Below are 19791 nucleotides of genomic sequence, written 5' to 3' on the forward strand. Positions count from 1 at the left end.
AAGCTCTGAATATACTTTTGGAAGCTAAATTTTTTGTAGTCTTTATTTAAAAATTTTTAAAATTATCTAGATGCCGCAGTATTCAAATCTGCCTCTTATTTTACAACTTTAGATGCATTTTCATTAAAACACACATATTAAAAACGACATGCTCAGAAAGACAATCACACAGATGATCGTAAAGTAGTGTTTGGTATTAACATGGTCATGATATCTGTGGAGCAGCCCAACAATTGACACGTCGCTGGTGTAAGAACTCTAGGAAGCAACAATCCTCCCACACAAGCAGGAGAGACAGTTTATACAGTTTGAGAGAGTTCTCATATAATTTCATTCTACTCAAAATAATGGATAATTTACAGATATATTCTCCAGTTAAAAATCACAGGCAAAGTAGTTATTCAACAAGCTGCCTCGTCCAGCCACCTGTAACTAAAATGAGAGATTTTTCTACTCTATAGTGGCACTTCTATAAATCTAGAGTGCTGTTACCCCCATACTGGTATTTATTCTTACATGGTTCTCTGGAAATCTTGTCTGCTTGCGGGTTTTATTTTGTCTCCATTCTCCAGCACCCACTCTGTGAGGCATCCAGGGATGTCCCAAGCTGGATACACTGGGTTTGTGTGTGGTGTCTGACCCCCGGCCTCCAGTGCGGTTCCTCTCCTTGCAGGTAAACAGGTGATTCACCCTAACCAGATCGCGGTGGTGCAAGAGCAGTTCACTCCGACCCTGGAAAAGATTCAGTGGGCTGAGGAGCTGATCGCTGCCTTCAAAGAGCACCAGCAGCTGGGAAAGGTAAGTGGTTTGTCAGTGCCTCGGGGATGCTGGAGTTTAAAATACCGTGGGCCAGGATGAGGGACAGTAGTACCTTCTGAACGCTTAAGGAAAAGTCATTGTGTGTGGCAGAAGAAAGGGGAAACATGGGATGGAAATAAGGTTTGTCATTGAGAAAAATCCCTGAAGGCAGATACTCATCTCTTTCCCTAAATATCTCACTAATCTGTATCCTGTCTGTAAGCTGTGTTGGCAGCCTTAGAAAAAGTTAAGTCTTGTTAGTCCCTCCTGCACAGTCTTCCGAGCAGCGCTTGTATGAAAATATGAAAATAATTTCAGACCAAGGTGAGAGTGCATTGTAACAAAATAAACACAGTTTGGCCACATGGCTCTGGTAGAGAAAAGAAGTAAATTTCACGTTATTATAATTGGGGGGGGGGCTAGAGAAAAGAAGTACTGCCATCTCCTCAGGTTTAGTCATTTAGGATGGGAGGGTGTAGATGAATTTGTACCGATTTCTGGACCTGAGGTTTGGAAAGAATGGAAGGCAAATTAACACTGAGTGCGGTTGTTCTAATTTAGTGCTTCATTGAGCCTGCGTTTCCCGCTCTGTGGGTTTCTGCTATGTAAATATTGCGGTGGTAATGCGCAATCTGTCCCCACTTTGTGCCAGTAACACTTAAATTAGGTGTCGCCTGAAGGAAGGTTTTATGCTAGTTGCAGCATTGTCGGTTAATTATCTTAAAGGTTATTTGCAATAATACCGTTTGCCTCTTTTTCAGAGGGATTGGGGGGGTGCATTTATAAAACTATCCTAGAGATAATCTAACCTCTCACCTCAGCCCAAGCCTTCTGTAAGGAATGGCATTGTCTTGCCTCCCATACTGAATTACTTAGGAGAGAAAGTGCCGAAAGTCCTGAGTGTTAGACACTCACTCTCGTGAAGATAAATAAATAAATAGAAAGGCAGCAGAGGAGAAACAAAAGCTGGTTTTCAGCGGTGGACCTGTGACGGTCATGTGAGAAATGTCCTTCGCACATTCCCTGGCACCAAGGACACCTGAACATCACAACACTTGTTCAAGTGGGTAACTATTAAGTAGGTCGTTCCTTATAGATGTCTGCCTTCAACCATGAACAGGCATATGCCCGCCCCACCCCTCACACACACACACACACACACACACACACACACTCATTCGTACAGATTCACACTTAATATACAAAGCCTGAAGTTCTAGGACCTAGGATCTAGGAACAATCCCACTTGGACTTTACACCAATTTTATGATAAGTAGCATTTTTTAAAATTTCATATCAGTGATGGTCATCAAAGATATTCTGCATTTCACAGAAAAATTAATATTAAATTGGCATCATCCTTTATTTCTGTTTATACATTTCAACCCAAAATGAGGCTTGCCTGGAAATGAGCATATTTACATAGAAAGAAAATCCTTGTACTTCTTCGTTGACACATACAAACCACATCCCTCCCACACATCTGCCCGTACACACACACACACACACACACACACACACACACACACACACACACACAATGTGTGCCTTTTCCCTAAAGTTCTGCCTCATGCCAGCTAGCAATGTGCAAGCGATCACTTATTGAAATGGGAAACTGAGGCAGAGCGTGTTTCCTTGAGATGGCACACAGATCCAGTGTGGGCTGGCTCTGCCTCAATGATCTGCTTCATCTGAACCCTACTGAAAGTAGGTGCCTGGCCTTGCAAGCAGAGGGGAACAGTTTTCCTCCATTTCACTAGCTCCCAAACAAACATCCGACCAGAAACCCCCCTTTCCTTCCAGTTAGGTTCCCAAATGAAGACGGCATTATATTTTGAAAATATTATTCCTTAGGGAAAATTGCCCAAGACTTTGATAATGGTGATGTAAATGTTAAGTTCTGGGCTGTTTTCTTTTCATTCTCCAAATAAGTAGTGGCCCTCTTGTTGGGGTATAATTGGGGCATAAGCTTTCACAAAAGTGTGGCAGGCCAGCTTTTCTTAACACAGAGCCATAGAAATTGGAGCAGAGGGCTTTACCTATTAGGTCATTTCTTCCCTGTCCACTTTGTGGAGGGTTGTTTCCTACAGCAAATGGGCCTGGTGCTTTTTGTCCAGCGAGGTTTAAATGACTCAAGTAATGGAGCCTCCAGTAGGGACATATGGTTATTTTATCCAGTTAGCACGATCCTTTCACCGTGCCTGTAAACCGACTGGCCTCAAACACAGGGATTGCAGGTAGGCGCCTCTGGATCTTGACGGGTTCTTGCGGATTAAATAGTGTGGGTTCTTTTGGCAGAGATCTTAGATAAATAAGCACCCAGCTGTAGGAAATACCACCTCCAACAAACATCTAATCTGTTTTAGTTCAAATGTGTGCCATTTATGAAAAATATGAACCCCCGGATATTCTGTCCAAAGCACAGATGACTCCCAAGGATGGGAAATAGATGGCTTGCATCCTGGTGAGGTGCTCATGAATTTCCCTGAGGCCTTGTCCCTCTCCTCTGATGAAAATTTCATTTAATTAATTCCTCTAAGGAGAAACGGTCCAAGGTAGTTTTGCCTCTTCTCCCACCCCTGGCCTTCAATTACGTCCTTTCTGCTTGGAGACCGATGCGTGGCTGGGGTTGGCAGTTAATACCAGGTCATTTATGTTTTCTTCCTGTCTCTAAATGGCAGCCATCACAGGACAGCTATGTCCTGGGCAGGTGAGTTGTTGGGGCTCAGGCTTTGACCACTCAGGGTCCTTTTCTGTTAGAAGTTCCGTTGAAATCAACTCTCATGCGTTTAGTGTGAGAACATGGGGGAAAACAATTTACCTTAGAAACATAATGATACTTCACCCACCTCGTCTCTTAGTGTTCAACACTAAGTACCCTTACCTGACAGAGCCCGCCTGGTCATAAGATCGGGAGCAAGAGACTGATATTTGGAACCGTAGCTTGGTCTCTCTTACTCGGATCTGTTAGGAAAAGCTCTTTCAGCATACGCTCTATTCCTGTTTTAATTCTCAGGAAGTAAAATATTTGTCATTTAACTGACGTGTTCACCTCCATTATTAACCAAACAGATGCCCCCTTCCTTCCAGAAAAATGCATTCTGAGAGACAACTGCATGTTAGTTCTTCTGGCAATTATCTGGTAAAATACTTCATCTCTGATAAATCATTTTCATATGATTTGCTTGGAATGTATAAAGGATTTTCTTTAAAATTATTCTCTTTTCATATATATATTCAATCTTTTTTTATCAAATGTTTATATAAAACCAATCACTTTTTCATAGTGATGATTTTTAGAAGATCTGGAAATTCTCCATTCAGAGCTGGAGTTAGTGTTGGCTTCGCGAAGAAACATGGTTTTCTTGTTTTTTGTTTTTAATCCAGTAAGAATTTTACATAATGTGAAAACTGGATAATTACAGTGGAAACTTCTCAAATCCCTTAGTTATTGTTGAGATTTCAGAAGCTTTTAATTACACAGAATTAGGTACCCATCACATATGTATTCATGAAATATATAAAAGTGTATTTGACCCTGCATGGTTTTTTTTTCCATCTGTATTATAATGTTGCTGCTAAGTCTTTCTTCTCATTCATTGCTTACTAGACAAAAATGACAGGTCGAAGAAACAGCCCATTGCTTTTCTGAAATGATCCCCGACCAAAGGAAATCTTTTGAGCTTGTAGAAATATGGGATGCTTCAGGAATTTGCCTGTCCTCCTTGCTCAAGGGCAATGATAATCTCTGTATCTTTACAATTTTAGTATGCGTACTGCCAGAGCAAGTACAGTCAAAAGAAACCTTAGCATAAGAGTTGCCACTTCTTTCCAGTGTGAAAACGGACAGAGGACTAGAAAACACATGCATGGTACTTAGGATGAGCTTTTGAGGTTCTCTGTTAGAATAGACAAATTCTTGCGGTGTCTGGCTGCAACCTGGGTTTGATTCAGTTTTCCAGGCGATCCCTCTTTAATCCCATCATGGCCCTGAGTGCATCAGGTCAGCTTGGAAGGATTTTGTTTGAACGTTTTTAGCAGTCTTCATTCATGACAGCGTCTAAGCACCAAGGGAGGGGGAACTCTCATTCACGATCTAGATCCCATTAACAATTTTAAAGGTCAAAGGCGAGGTCAGCAGTGACGTGAGGATTGTAAATATGACACAGAACTGAAACATTCCTGTTTCTCTCAGAAAGGTGCCGTAGTGCAGACTCTTGAGCTGACATTCATAAACACTTCCTATGCGGGGATATCAGTTACAAGAACTCTCTTATTAGAGCAGAAAGGAGAAGTGGGTTGGTTCCTTTCCATCTCAAAAGCAGCCAGCTGCACCAAATCATCCCCTCCCAACTACAGAAAGCAAGTGCCTCCCTTAGGTACCACCGCAGCATCTTTCCTTGATGCTTCCGAATGCGGAGCTTTACAAAAGAAATATCGTCCCATCCGGATGGCTCTCTTGAAGGCGCCCCGAAAGAATTCGGGAGAAATCCCTCCACCCAAAAATACAGTTCCTGCTTGTCCAAGTGCCAGAAAGCTCACTGCCACTCTTTCACACAGATCAAATAAACCATCTAAAGATTGCCTTGTTGTCTTTGTCGGCTGAAAGAACGGAACCGCTAATAGATGACAGTGTGTCCCCAACCCCATCCCCGCCCAGCCGCCCATCCCACCACCCACAGCCTCTCCCGTCCATTTCTGAACAACAATCCGAGTAGTGCCCGGCGAATCCAGGTCCAAATGAAAGATGGGGCGGAAACCTACTCCTGCGATTCCCGGTAACTGCTTTTTCCCTTTGTGCCCCTGTTCGTTTAGAGTTTCCAGAGCTATATGCCGTAATATCCACTCCAAAAAGCCCAGCCCTAGGAAATCTGAGTGTACCAATGGCTTGCGGCAAATTTGATACACACTAAGTTACAATTAAAAAAAGAAAAACATTTAAACCACCGTAGTGGAATTCCCATGCTGCTCCTAACGCGCCTTGTTTTTAGAGGCAAAGGGCCAGTCCAACATTAAGGGATAGGAGCATTTTTATTTTGTTAGTTTTGGTTTGTTTTCATTTTCATTTTTCATAGGTTGTCTGGTAACTTTAACTTGTTGACTTCATCTTTAATATGATTTGTTAAAGCCAATTCTTAAAGGTAGTATAATCCAAATAGCTTTACTCTGTATTTATATCTCCCTGCATCTGAACACTTTCTTAAATATATCTCATAGTCAGATCTGTTTGGAAGTCACTCATATCCAAGCTGTGACCACCGTTCTTCAATAAAATAGTGCAAATATGCTTTTTTATGGGTAACAGTGAACACTCGCACGAATGCCAGAGTGGACATGATGTGTGTGTGTGTGTGTGTGTGTGTGTGTGTGTGTGTGTGTGTGTGTGTGCATGCTATGTGTGGGTATTGTGCTGCTGTGCACACTGGTGTACGCACGTGTAGAGGTCAGAGGTCAGTACCAGGCATTGTCCTCTCATTCTCTACCTTAGTTTTTGAGAGGTCTTCTCTCACTGAGCCTGGAGTTTGCCCTTTTGCTAGACTAGCTGACCAGCAGATCCCCTCCCCAACACCTGTCCTCACAGCTCTATCTCCCCAGCCCTGGGGATACCACAGCTCACGGCACCCAGTTTTTACATGGGTGCTCGGGGTCTGGATTCAGTTCCTCATACTTGTGCACTGAGCCTTCCCCTGAGTCTCCTCAGCCCCCAGATAGACTCTTAAAAGGATTCATAGGGGCAGTTCAGAATTCTGCACAGACAAGCGTCTTCTGATCTTGAACAAGAACCAACAAGGAAGGAAGAAATGGACTGCAGGTGTTTACCCCAGTCTCCTGCCATCAGATCTCACATGGCCCTGCCACTTTCCTCCCAGTCCTGTCCTGACCCTGTCCATCCACCCTGCCCTGGAAGGGCTTTTGATTGACTCAGTTTACTCTAACCTGTTCCATATGCCCAGGGTAGATCGGAGAGGGTCAGAGGAAGGCTGGAGAAGCCTCGTGCCACACTCCCAGCGAGGATACACAGGGCCAGGACAGGACCGTTTTGTTCCCTGAGCGTCTGCCCGCTTTCTCCCTCTTGGACTCTAGGTCTGTAGTTGTGTCTGTGTGGTCTTCGCCCTTCCTCTCATCACTGCCTGTCCTCACGTTCTCCTTTGTTTTAATCTTACTTCATGCCTCACCCCTTTGTCTGCACACAGCATCATTGTCTCAATCTTTTAACTGATAACAGAAGGAAAGGCCAAGGAATTCTCTAAACTATTGGTGGTTTTAGGTTTACTTTTTATTGTGTGTGTGAGCTCAGTACCCACAAGGGTTAGAGGTTTCAGGTACCCTGGGGCTGGAGTTACAGGTACTTGTGAGCTGCCTGGTGGGACCCTGGAAGCCAGACTTGGTCCTCTGCAAGAGCACTTAAGGGGTCTTAGCTGACGTGCCATCTCTCCAGCCCTGGTTGTTGGTGTTTTATGATGGTATTTTGTTGTTCTTGTTTCTGTTAAAAGCTAGCAAATGATATTTTATTTTAGTAAAAATCTAAATCAAGCATTTCCAGAATTCTCTGTCTTTTCTACTTTAGTAGGACTTGAGGGAGGAAACATGGAACTGTCTCACCATCCTAGAGAACCAAGAATTCTGTCTACCACCTCCATGTCTCCCTATAGCATGCTAGACAGAAACGGGCGCTTAAAACACTATTGAACCAACTTCTTACAATTTTTAACTGTGCTGAAAATAAATTGCTGGGGTTTTGTTTTTGCCTTTGAGACAGGGCTTTTCTGTGTATCCCCATCTGACCTAGACCTCACTATGAAGAGCAGGATGGTTTCAAACTCAAGTGATCCCCTGAATATTGATGTGGCCACCACAGTATCCACAATATTGACTTCTTGTGGTCTTCTAGAAAAATTAAAAGATGATTTCCCCATCTGCAGTACTTTAAGAAAAAAAGCATTAGTATTCTAATAATCTTAAATTATTTTTTAGTTCATGGTAGCCCATTTACATCAGATTTCAAAAAGAGAATAAACCTAGGACCTTAACATTATTGATCTTACCCAAACATTGGGGTAATGTGGCATTTACTATCTGGGATCAGCAACTGTGGATTATGTTTGACACGAAGTATGTTTGGGTGATCACCTGGTTACTCACTAATTAGCGGAGGAAGACCCTGAACTTTGGTCCTCCTGCCTCCACTCCAGAGTGCTGGGAGAGGGGCTTACCAGCACCCCTGAGCCTCGGGTCATGCTCACCTCAGCTCCCCTGCTCATTGGCTTCAACCGTTCTGACCTAGCGCCTTCCAAAGCCACCTTCCAGAACCCTTACTTCTCTGACTTCCTAACCTGCCAGTGAAGCCCCGAGTTGATCTTACCCAGGATGTCACGTAGATTTTTTTCATTTTCTGCACGGGGTGAGAACTGAGTAATTTCACGCTTCTCCTTTACAAAACTAACTGCGAGCACTCTCCGTCCACTCGTTCCCTGCCCATTCCCCTCCAGATTCTTAGGATTTGGCTCATTTTGACCGTTGGCCATTTTTCTGATTCTGGGAATCGATGAGCATTTTCTCTACCTTTCTAAATTCTTGTAAATCTGTCTTCCAGCTGATGCTCTGTCAGAGAGTAGTCTTCCTGAATCTAGTTTCTTTTCTTTCTTTTTTTTTAAAGATATATTTATTTTATGCAATGGGTGGTTTGCTTGCTTCTATGTTTGCCCACCAGAAGAGTGATTTGGGTTCCATGATCCTACAGATGCAGACAGCTGTGAACTGCCATGTGGGTACTGGGAATTGATCCCAGGATCTCTGAGAGAGAGCAGCCAGTGCTCTTAAGCCCTGAGTCATATCACTGACAGAGAGCCTGTAAGGCCATTGTAGGCTTTCTTTCATCTTTACAACCTTATGGGCACGATTTAGAGATGAAGACTCGAGTCTGGTATGGTTCCTGCGTTTGTGGGAGATCATTCACAGAGACCAGACACCTGTGGATTCAAGTGTACATATGGCCAAACCTCTACAACAAGTGGCCTTAAGGGAACCCCCAGAAAATCACATCCTTTTCCCTGTGAGTGACAGCAGCAGGCTAAGGATTACCACTGGAATGTGTCCACCATGGATCATGTCCTCTCTCTGTTTGGGGATAGCCCCTGGAGGGGTTCTGTGGTACACATGCCCAGTACTCTGGAAAGCCAGGTCTGCCTAGAGCTGCATAGAGATCACATAAAAGCCTGTGTTCTGTTCCACATCTGTGGTTCTTTGCTATGAATTTTGAAAGCCATGGAGCTATAGAGAAGGAATGAAAAGGCTGGGGGGAGGGGCTTCTCCAGGCTTTAACTTGGAAAACTGTGGGAGCTGGGCTCTTAAAGCTTCTCTGAGCCTGGCTTCCCAAAGTGCTCAGCAAGTTGTCATCACCCAGGTTCTCCTGCATTCCCAGTAGGGAGCACAGATGACCTTCTTCAGATCTGTTATACTCTTAGGACCATTTAAATGGCTTGCCTATCAGTGGCTGGGTGGAAGGTCACAATTACACACAAACTCACTCTCTCTCTCTCTCACACACACACACACACACATACACATGCACTCACAGTAATAAGTAAGATTTAAAATTAAAATTAAAACTTGAAATGATGCCTTCATCACATTGCAAATGAGAAATGACTTGAAAACAGCACTGAGGGAGTTGAAGCAGAAGTTTGCTCTGGATCTGAGGCCAACGTGGTAAACGTAGCAAGACTTTGTCTCAAATACAGAAAACATTTTGTAAAAGCATAAAAATACCAGCAACTTGGTCTGGTGACACATCCCTTCCATCCTAGCCCTTAGGAGGCAGAGGCAGGCAGATCTCTGAGTTGGGGGCCAGCCTGATCTACATAATGAGTTCCAGAACATCCAAGGCTACACAAAGAAATCCTGTTTCAAAAAAACAAAAGAAAGTGAAAAAGGGACAATCAAAATGAGCACTCTTGGGCCAGAGGTGTCGCGCTGTGGGAGAACACTTAGCTTGTATGGGCCCGGGTTCAATCTCCTATACCAGCAACAACAGCAAAACAAAAAGGAAAAAAAAAAAATCTTTTTTTTGGTAATGGATCATTCTAATAATATTGCCGTCCTCCAGGTTTGGGTTTGGAAACAGACAATGTGGGATTTGCTGGGGGTGCGGTTTACTCGAATGTATTGGTAGCTAATGCAGTTGCTAAGGGGAGCTTCCCATTGCTTCTCCTAATGCTAGCCAAGGGGGAAAAAGCCAGGGACCCTATTCCTGAGGGTCCTATTGAGCAACCAGCCCTTAGCTTTCCAGTGGTTAGGTTCCTGATTGGGGGAGGGGGTCTCAAAGAAAGGAAAAAAGGTTACCTCCTTCCCGTGGTCCCAGAAATGACAAGCATTGGTGACGCAGGCAGCTAGGGTAGAGCATCTCCAGCCCCCATCATCTGCAGGACCAGGAGTTTGTCCCAGACAAGCCCATCAGCTAGTGAGTTAGCAGAACCATGACCTCTCATCTGGACCACTTTAATTTGGACATTTGGCCCCTTTGCTCAGACCCTACAGAAGCCCTCAGCCATAGGCCAATCAGCAGAAAGGCTTTGTATCCTACACTGTGCTCTTTCAAAGGGCTGAGGTTACAGGACTGCACCGCTGATCTGTGATCCCTGGGACCTTCTGTTTGTGTTGCCTGAGGAGTCTCTGGTGACCAGAGGCATGGGGCTCCTGCACAGCGGAGGATTCTGACCCCTCACCTGCTTCTGTATGCCAGTCTGCCATTTCCCCAAATCCCTCTACACATCCATCTGACAACTGACCTTCAAAACTTGACTTTTAAAAAAACACCTGTTCCAAAACACAACACAAACAAACCCACCTGCTCCTTACCAGGGTTAGTGGTGCACCCTTTAGTCTCAATGCAGAGACAGAGGAAGAGGCAGGTAGATTTCTGAGTTTTGGGCCAGTCTGGTCTACAGAATGAGTTCTACCCTATCTCAATGAAATGAAAATAGAAACAAACTAAAACAAAAATAAAAACCCCACCTGTTCCTCCAAGCTCTCTCCTGCCTGAACTGCCCCCATTTTGATGGTGCCTTCTCTCTGATTTCCTTGACCCTTAGGTACCACAAAAGGGACGTACTTGATTTCCCTTGAATGGTTAAGTCATTGACACTATTAACCTCACCTCAACTCAACTTTACAGTTTTGAGGTCAGTCGTCATGTCCTGCTGGAGGCTTGGGTATTGGTCAGCTGGCCAGTAAATGTTACCAAACCGGGAAATGATCAAGGGTACAAAAAGATCCTTGCAGATAGTTTCTAACTCCCATCTTCTATTGTCTCATCAGTAACCCAGCTCTGGGTTCCATGGGGAACTGACTGCCCTGTGCTCTGGTTACTTTTTTCTTGCCCCTCTTCTTGTAATTGTTACTCATCCTTCATGTCTCCACTTGAGTGTACTTACCCAAGAGCCACCAGATCTTTTACCAAGTTCCCTGTTGAGTGTGCTTCCCCATTGTACCTGATTTTCTAGTGGGTGTACATAGTGTTTGTGTTTTATCGTTCCTATAGATGGTCATTTAATGCCTTTTCTTGCATTAGGTGAAAGCTTCACAAGGTCAGGTGTAGCCGCAAGGCGATTGGTAATGAAAAGTCCCCAGACTATCTTGATACAAAATATACAGCTTTAATAAACAGAAGTAAGACTTACAACAGCTTACACCAGAATCCAAACAATCCGTCCAGATGCAGGAGAAAGGTGAAAAAAGAGAGCTAGAGGAGCACGCTTGCTAGATTTATAGGCAGGCTTTTGCCTGAGGGCGGCACGCCCCAAAAACAGAATATGATTGGCTGAACTCCCCTATCAGTCAGGGACACATCCACCTTATTCCCTGCTGCAGCAAATTCCCCACCTAACTACACCAAGCATGCTGTAGGCTCTCACTACATCAAATAGTAAAGGACCTGAAGTGAACCAGGGTTCCACACAGTTTGATAGGGTGGGAGGCAGGATTCCGGGTTCCTGAGACCAATTGGTATGGACCCTTATGGCATGTGTCAGAGTGACTTATGAACCCAGCAATCATATACAGTAACAAAGTTTTGCTCAAACAACTGCAAACTCAGGAGTGCATCGGAATCGCGACACAAGCCCTGGCCAACCTCCAGGTTTTCGGCATCTAACCCTGTAGACTGAGCCTGGTAACTACAATTTAACACATCCCCTCCAACACAACTAACACAGCCACATCAGACCGGTTATTTGTGTGAGAGTCTGATTTGGCTAATCACAGAACATGCTTAGCACATTTTTCAATCCAAAGGCTTTTAAGAACACACAAGATTTGAATCAGATAAACATGTTTTGAAGCTAGAGAGGTGGCCCACTGGTTGAGAGTATATCTGCTCTTGCAAAGAGCCTGAGTTCTGGTTCTCAGAACCCACATCAGGCAGCTCACAACCACCTATAACCCTAGCTCCAAGGGCTCCAGTACCGTCTTCCTAGTTGCATGAGTACCTGTACTCCTGAGCACAGACCCACACACAGGTGTACACACATATATGTAATTTAAAATACATCTTTAGAAAACAAACATGTTTTGTTCTCATTCTATCCTAATAAGCTCCAGGATGGATTTGCACCAGGTTCTTCAGTTATAGGGTGAGAACAGAGGTTTGGAACAGAGGTCGGGAAGCAGGGTAACAAGGCTGGGAGCAAAGAGGAGTCGCTTGCTGGGTACAATTTTAGTTTTGCAAGATAGATCCGGAGCTCTATAGCACAGCACTGTGGGTGTTGGTAATGTGTCGGACTGTATCAGGTTGTTTCTCTAGTGCACGCTTTCTACCAAAATGAAACAGAAAAAGGCTTTCTTGTGCTTCTGCTGCTGCACATAAAGGCCCAAGGTCCTCAACAGGTGTCTTCTATTGCTCTCTACCTTAGTTTTTGGGACAGGATGTCTTGTTGATCCTGGAGTGTTGAACCATTCCAGCTAGACCAACTGGCCAGCTTTCCCCAGGGGTCCACTCGTCTCTGCCTCCCCATTGCCGGAATTACAGGTACTTGCAGCTTTATTGACTTTTCTCCTGAGTGTTGGAGATTGCACAAGCACTTTACCGACTGAGCCTCTTTCTCAGCCTCCAAAAACTATTTTCCACGGGATGAATGATAGCATCTCCTCCTCACTGCTGTTGTGGGCAGTGTTTATGAAACAAAGTACGCAACACTCCAGTTGTGGTGCAGGGATTAGTGACTGTTCAAAAGATTATAGCTGTTACTATTTTGTCAGTGTGGTTCTTAAAGTATTTGGTTACAAGCACAGTCTTGTTTTAAAAGCATCTTAAAAGGATTTGTTTACTTTTATGTGTAAGAATGGATTCCTTGCCAGGCGGTGGTGGCGCACGCCTTTAATCCCAGCACTCGGGAGGCAGAGGCAGGCGGATCTCTGTGAGTTTGAGGCCATATCTAGTTTTAGGACAGGCTCCAAAACTACACAGAAAAACCCTGCCTAAAAAAAAAAAGAAAGAAAGAAAGAAAAAGAACGTTTGCCTCCATGGATGTGTGTGCCTGCTGTGCATGCAGTACCTGCAGAGGCCAGAAGGTGTTGGACCCCCTGGAACTAGAGTTACAGACATTACGCAGCGCCATGCAGGTGCTGGGGATCAAACTCTGTCCTCAGCAGAAGCAGTCGTCTTCACCATTGAGCCATCTCTCTGGTGCCTTAAAGGCTCTTAAAACAAAACCATAGCCTGAATCTTCAGGATGGTAGATGTTCCTCCGTTTTTTGAAATGGGATGTCAGTTTTCCAAAAAAACATCAGCCAGAGAAATGGAAATTTCTCCATCATCTTCAAACTATTCCCGAAAATCCACGTAGCTTTTTTACCAGTTGCATTAAAGAAAAAAAAAAGTCCTGGCCACCAGACTGTTTATGTTGTCCAGATAAACCTATATATATAATATATATATGTATATATATATATGTATATATATATTATAAAACAATAGCAGTAACAGGCATATTATGAATTGATGTATGAAAGCGTATGAATTTTCTTGCCAGTCCTCAATTTGCAGAGATAAAGGAAAGAGAACAAGGGTGCTACATCTTATTTTCCATTATAATAAAGGAAATCCAACCAGATCGGCCTCTACAAAAGGAAGAATGTTCTTTCTCTCTCCAGGTCTTTGAAAAACAGCTGGAAGTATCTCTCAGCTCTGGTGTGCTTCTAGAAGGCAATACAATTTCGGGAGACGTGGTCCAAAAGACATCTCTTTTGATTCAGGGCTCATCATTCTTTTGTTTGTTTGTTTTGTTTCATGTGCATCTATGCTAACTTTCTCTCTTCAGCCTGTTGCTAAACCTTGGAAAGGCAGATGTACTATTTTACAGGGGCCATAATCCACTTGTGGGCGGCGCTCCAAGAGGCCTTTGTGTGTCCTCATTTACTCCAATGGGAAAACTAGACTATTGCCTTGTAAAACAGCATGGGACCCAAGCCCTGATCTCCGTGGAATGCTAACCTGGGGAACTACCCCAACCAGATTCATGAAATTCATCATGGTCCTAGATGACCAAATTAGCTCTAGGCTATATGGACCGGGCCAAAGGCCAATTGAAGGGCATAAATAGTAAAAGAGAGAGAATCAGAAAGTGACCTAAATACAGGATTTATGTCACACAAATGTGCCTAAGAGTCGGGTTCATTATTCTGAGGCTAAGAAGGTCAGACATTCCTGGAAAAATTCTCGTTATGTAGGCTTTTAAATCTATCTCTACTGAAAGGTAAAATCTGAAGCTTATCACCAAGGATTCTCTGCTACGAGTTGTTTACTTCCTTCCTACTAGTACACCCATTGTGCCTCTCTCATAGCCCTCATGGCCATTCCCAGCATGCCCGCCCCAGAAGTTCCGTGCAGGAAGGAGCAGCAAGGGCAGCACCGACTATTGACGAGCTGTGCTTTGCCTTATGAAACAGGGAATGGGCTGTGCTATATACAAATGAACTCTCAAGGGTTAGGATGGCTCCACCTCCAGATCTCCAGAGACACCTGCTGTCTGTCTTGGCACATCCTCGAGAACAAGTGAAAGAAGTGACCAGACTGGACTGGTGTGGCTCAGGGGTAGAGCCATTGATTAGAAGGGTCCGAGTTTCATCTCTAGCACTTCAAAGACAAATAATTTTTAAAAACCTACTGAAAAATCAGGCACAGTAGCACATGCATTTAATCCTAACACTCAGGAGGCAGAGGTAGGCAGAAGGAACTGTTCCGAGTTCAAAGCCAGCTCTGTCTACATCGCAAGTTCCAGGCTGGAGCTACATAACGAGACCCTGTCTCAAAAGCAACAACACACAAAGGACATGAAACCAGATTTGGTAGTTCACACCTGTAATGCTATCACTCACAAGACCAAAGCAGGAAGATTGCCATGAATTGAAGGGTAGCCTCTGTTAGAAACAACAAACCTCAAAGCCAACAAGAACACAAATACCTAAGTGACCTGGCAGGATCGGGGCATGCTGCTTTCTGTCTGTTGGATTTTCCTTCTGTTGATTCCAATGAAGACTTGAAGTTGGGCAGCTTGGTGCTACCTGTAACCCTAACCCTTCCCAGTCATGTAACTTTGGAAGGTTCACTACTGTAGGCCCCAGTGTCCTAACTTAGAACAGGGCTCATATCACACACCACACTGAGTGGGTGTTTACAGAAGGCTAAGAAGTAAAGAATCTGCAAGATGTGGGTGCGCAGGCATGGGGGGGGGGCAGAGGCACCTCCCAGTGTGGTCAACAGAGAGTGCCCGCTTTGTCATTGGCGTCTGCCAGCGGCACGGCCTCGTTTGGTTCACTGTAGTCGACCTCCCATTTTCTCATCACCCCGGAGTAACACCTTCCCTGTGTCTGGCGAGAAGGAAGCATACATTAAGCTGAAAATGGACTTTTTATACACAGTAATCACTCACCAGAGCGCAGACCCTGCTGCAGAGTCCCACACAATATTTCAGAATGAAATAAGGAAATATTTAAATTTTTCTTCCACAGCTGTTTTCCGTTTGATTTTTTTTTAAAGAGTAAAATGAACAGTTTGCCATGTTTTGTGTCTGATGTGTTTTTTTTTTCCTCTCTGTTAAAGTGCTGAAGGATTTTTTTTCCCCCTTCCCTGCCTCTGTAGGAGGATAAAAAGAAATCTGTCCCCTGCAATTTGCTCTGGTTTTTCTCAAAAGTTGGGCAGGAAAGTCAGCATAACTCAGGTGGTATCTAAAATGTTCTCGCCGTACAAGAGTGCACGCAAGAAAAAGAAGCCTATAATTTTCGAGCATTCTTTCAGGAAGTTTGTATTCTGTTTTCCAGGGAGCCTTTACTTTCCAAGGAAGTATGATCGACATGCCATTACTGAAGCAGGCCCACAACATTGTTACGCTTGCCACATCCATCAAGGAAAAATGATCTGTTAAATGAAGCCCTCCTCAGGCGGGCTGAATGGATACAGTGGGTCTCTTAAAGACAAACCACGGTACCCAGGGCAGCGTGCTAGCATGCCTGATCAAATGAAACCTTGTTTCATTTACAGTTCCTGTTAGTCACGACTCCCGCCCTCCTCCTGTGTCTTACTGACCAGTTATTCTAACAATAAATTTTCTTTCTTTGGAATCTAAGTTCATGGCTTTTCTGTTGTCTATTAATGTGTTATAAATATGGGTTTATTGTTTCCTGGGGAGGAAAGATGGGTGGGAAGAAGTTAAGTCCTCAATGAAGCAGGTATTCTGGTCTGCACATAGTCTCCCCATTCTTCTTTTATTAGGCAATATTTCCAGTATTATTCATTTGTACAGTGGACGCCACAGATAACTTTATGGCTAAGTTTTTAAAGAATAATATCAAAATCAAGATTTTCAGCACTTTGAGTGATCCGATAAAATGACAAAGATGACATTGAAAATGTTAGATATCATACCGGTTTATAAAAGACGGTTTTTAAAAAAAAAAAAAATCAACTTTTAGAACTGATTCCAGGGGGAGCCACTGCCCCCCCCCAAAATGTTCTATCCATATGGTGACCCTGAATGTTCTCATCTTGAGCGAATACTTGAGGTCAACAGTTACTGGCAATTAAAAAAAGAAATCAATGCAGGGAAAACAAGACCGTTCATTCACCCCTTTATCTTCCTGCTTAACTGTTCGCCATTGAGGCCATTTCCCCCTCTGTAAACGTAGGGCCAAGATAGGACTCCCTCAGCCATAAACTTGTACGTCCAGAGGACACAAAGCCATGGGGCCGGTGCATATGGCCCCCTGTGAGATTTGCATCACATTAGAGATGAGGCTGTGGGTCATATGGGTGGTGTGGTTAACGGGCTTAGGAAAGCTGTTTTGAAGAGGTTAACCCAGCTTGGAGGAAGGGTAAACAAACATAACAACCAGCCATTGTTCCCTATTCAGCCCGGTACCCTTCCACTGGAGGCACAAGGGTATTGAAGCCTCAGAGGATCAACTTGTGCCTGCCAGAGGACGCCAATGAAGTTTGAAACACCAACAAGCGGAGATTTTGTTTCTCTTCCTCATTAAAATCATGAGCTTTTGTGCCGAGACTCTGGACCCCTGTTCTTTAAGAAATTAGCAGAATGGGAAGTTAAAAACTCCACACCAACCTTTTCATGACCTACTCAGCGGCGTGGCTGCTCCTCTTAGACAAACACCGCGGGGGAAGGCTGTTCTGTTTATTTAAATTTGTAAATAGAAAACAGTTGTTTTTCCACTTTCGTTTTTCTCCCCCCCCCTTAGGTTCTTCCCCTGGCGTGTGCCCCGACGGGGTCTACTTTTCACCCCAATCCTTTCCATTCCTGCAGAAGGCCCTCGGAGGTGGATGCCTTTATCATCACAGCAATGCCCGGCCAGAAACCATTGTCATCACCACCACTATGAACCCCAGTTGCAGGGTAGGAAGGGGAAGACCACGCTTTGACCTGCATGTGGCTGAACCAGACTCAGACCTGATAGATCTGGAGAAACATGTTCTTGAGGCGTGAATATCCTCAAGCAGGGAACCTGAGGGGCGAGTTCGTAAACAGAGAGGCCTACCTGCATTGGACCCTGTGTCTCCCCTACCCCATGAAGCCCCTCGTTAAGAAGACTCACTTGGGCAGCCTCTTGCTACCCCAGAGTCTCTGGAAAGGTGGGTGGGAGTGGAAAGGAGGAACTGTCCTCCGGCAGAGGATGCTTCAGGACAGCGGACAGGGGCAGTGGACAGCATTTCTGGGGGAGAAGCACCCCCAAGTCCCCAGGCTGCGTCTGGAATCATGAATTCAAGTGTGCGTGCGCAGAGTAAGCTAGAACCAGGGGGTCCATGCTTTCATTTAAAACAAAGACTGTTCACAAGCCATCAGAGAGCGGAGGGCCTTGATGTACATGTCAACACACACATACACACACACACACTGAGAGAGAGAGAGAGAGAGAGAGAGAGAGAGAGAGAGAGAGAGAGAGTCAGAAGCAGAACAGGTTCAGATAGCCTTTGGCTGTAAAGGGGTCGGAGGATACATGCCCTGGCCTCCACTCAGCAATGCCAGCAGCCCCCAAGCCCATACAGGTGGGGCCTTTACAAGTAAGGAAGCCCCACCTGTATATGGTAGGAGTCATAGAGTCCTCAAGAAAAGCAACCTTTCAAAGTGGTACTATGAGCTGGGCCTTATGAGTCCTCCCAGTCCACAGCAACAGGGCCATGGACTTCTAGGTCTCTACTATGTTGGATTATCTCTGAGTCCTTCTCACCAACTTCCTTGTTCATACAAAAGCACCCTGTTTGGTCCTGGTTTTGATTTTGAAGCAGAATCTTGATATGTATCCTGGACTGGCATCAGACTCACAGGTGTCCCCCTGCATCATCCTCCTTCATACTGAGATTACAGCTGTGCACCACCGTACCCAGCTCAAAACCACCCCTTTGGCAAAGCCTTTTCAGACATGAGGTTGATCATCTTCATAACCAAGTGATCCCTTCTGGGGTAGGATCACAAGACTGGGGCCCACAGGAGATAAAGTTGTGGGCCAATTGCCAATTCTCTGAGCAGATACCCTAACAAGGACCCTAGAAGAGAGGTCGGTGTCTGTCGGAGTCCCACGGAACCTCATTCCCTGAGACATAGAATCTTAAAACATAGAGAAGCGAGGAGGCAGGTTCCCCACTTCTGTTACCCACATCCCTGGTACCATGAGTAGATGACAGAGCAGGGCTTGCAGAAATGCAGCCAAGGCTGAGGGAGCTCTCTCTAAACCCTGGGAGATGAAGGGGGCCTTCATTTTCTGTGCTGGGAAGGGCACACAGGAAGGGGACTTGGCTGCTCATCAGATTAATTAAAAAGAAGCATACCTGTTTATATTTTTGTGTCGCTCATGACAGCCACTTTGCCCTATTGCCTCCCCTTGTTATTAATTCTAGGGGGCTAAATTATGGATAACACTATTAAAACATTATCAGAACTAATGAGAAACAATTACTTAGAAAATGAGCCAGGACAAGATTGAGCTGAGAACATCAGCGGTTGATCGCCGCAGATTAGTTTAATAAATCATCAGGTGCGAAGCAAGACTGACTGGATCGACGCAAAGCCTCGTCACGGGAAAATGAAATTGCGATTTTTTTGCATAATTTTTTCATTAATCTCAATAGGACCCGTGTGGTGTAGATTGCTTTATTCCTTTAATACCTTGCCCGGGGGAGGGGGGTACCCAATAATGTCTTCATTGTTTTACTGAGGTCTTAATGACAATCTGTGACAAACTCATTTTAATGTATAGAGGATTGTATCTGTATAGTCATGTTTTATTGAAAGGGTGAGGGGAATTCCCGCCGGATGAAGCCCCGGCTAGGACACAAGTTAGGGAGTTTCTCGAGCCTTGCCTTAAGTTGTCCACCCGGCCGCACTGGCTCCCCCTGCTCTAGAGACAAGCCGGGAATAGCCGGGAAACAGCGTCCCAGGGAATGAAGACTTCACTGCTATAGTTTGAATTTGAAAGTCTCTTGATTGCCTG

General features: G+C 44.6%; 1 protein-coding gene, 1 long non-coding RNA gene and 1 other non-coding gene across 8 annotated transcripts in view; 1 reads left to right on the plus strand and 2 right to left on the minus strand.

The window, feature by feature from the left end:
- The window catches only part of Clybl (citramalyl-CoA lyase), a 285431-nt gene that overhangs the window by 212684 nt on the left and 52956 nt on the right, over nucleotides 1-19791 (plus strand). For 2 of the 5 annotated variants that reach the window (XM_085698178.2, XM_048421903.3), the window contains exon 7: nucleotides 674-798. In XM_085698178.2, the coding sequence (XP_085554304.1) occupies nucleotides 674-798 (125 nt within the window). Of the gene's footprint in view, nucleotides 1-673; nucleotides 799-13947; nucleotides 14116-16113; nucleotides 16419-17544; nucleotides 17700-19791 lie in introns of those variants that run through there. The other 3 variants (XM_048421901.3, XM_048421902.3, XM_085698177.1) reach the window with 3 other exon arrangements.
- The window catches only part of LOC125392126 (uncharacterized), a 100729-nt gene that overhangs the window by 34983 nt on the left and 45955 nt on the right, over nucleotides 1-19791 (minus strand). The window lies entirely within an intron of this gene.
- LOC125392504 (U6 spliceosomal RNA) lies at nucleotides 4487-4590 on the minus strand. The gene has a single exon (XR_007229563.1). It is a non-coding gene; the product is annotated as a U6 spliceosomal RNA (small nuclear RNA).

The sequence above is a fragment of the Myodes glareolus genome, chromosome 12 (assembly GCF_982192425.1).
Source record: "Myodes glareolus chromosome 12, mMyoGla1.1, whole genome shotgun sequence".
Classification (NCBI taxonomy): domain Eukaryota; kingdom Metazoa; phylum Chordata; class Mammalia; order Rodentia; family Cricetidae; genus Myodes; species Myodes glareolus.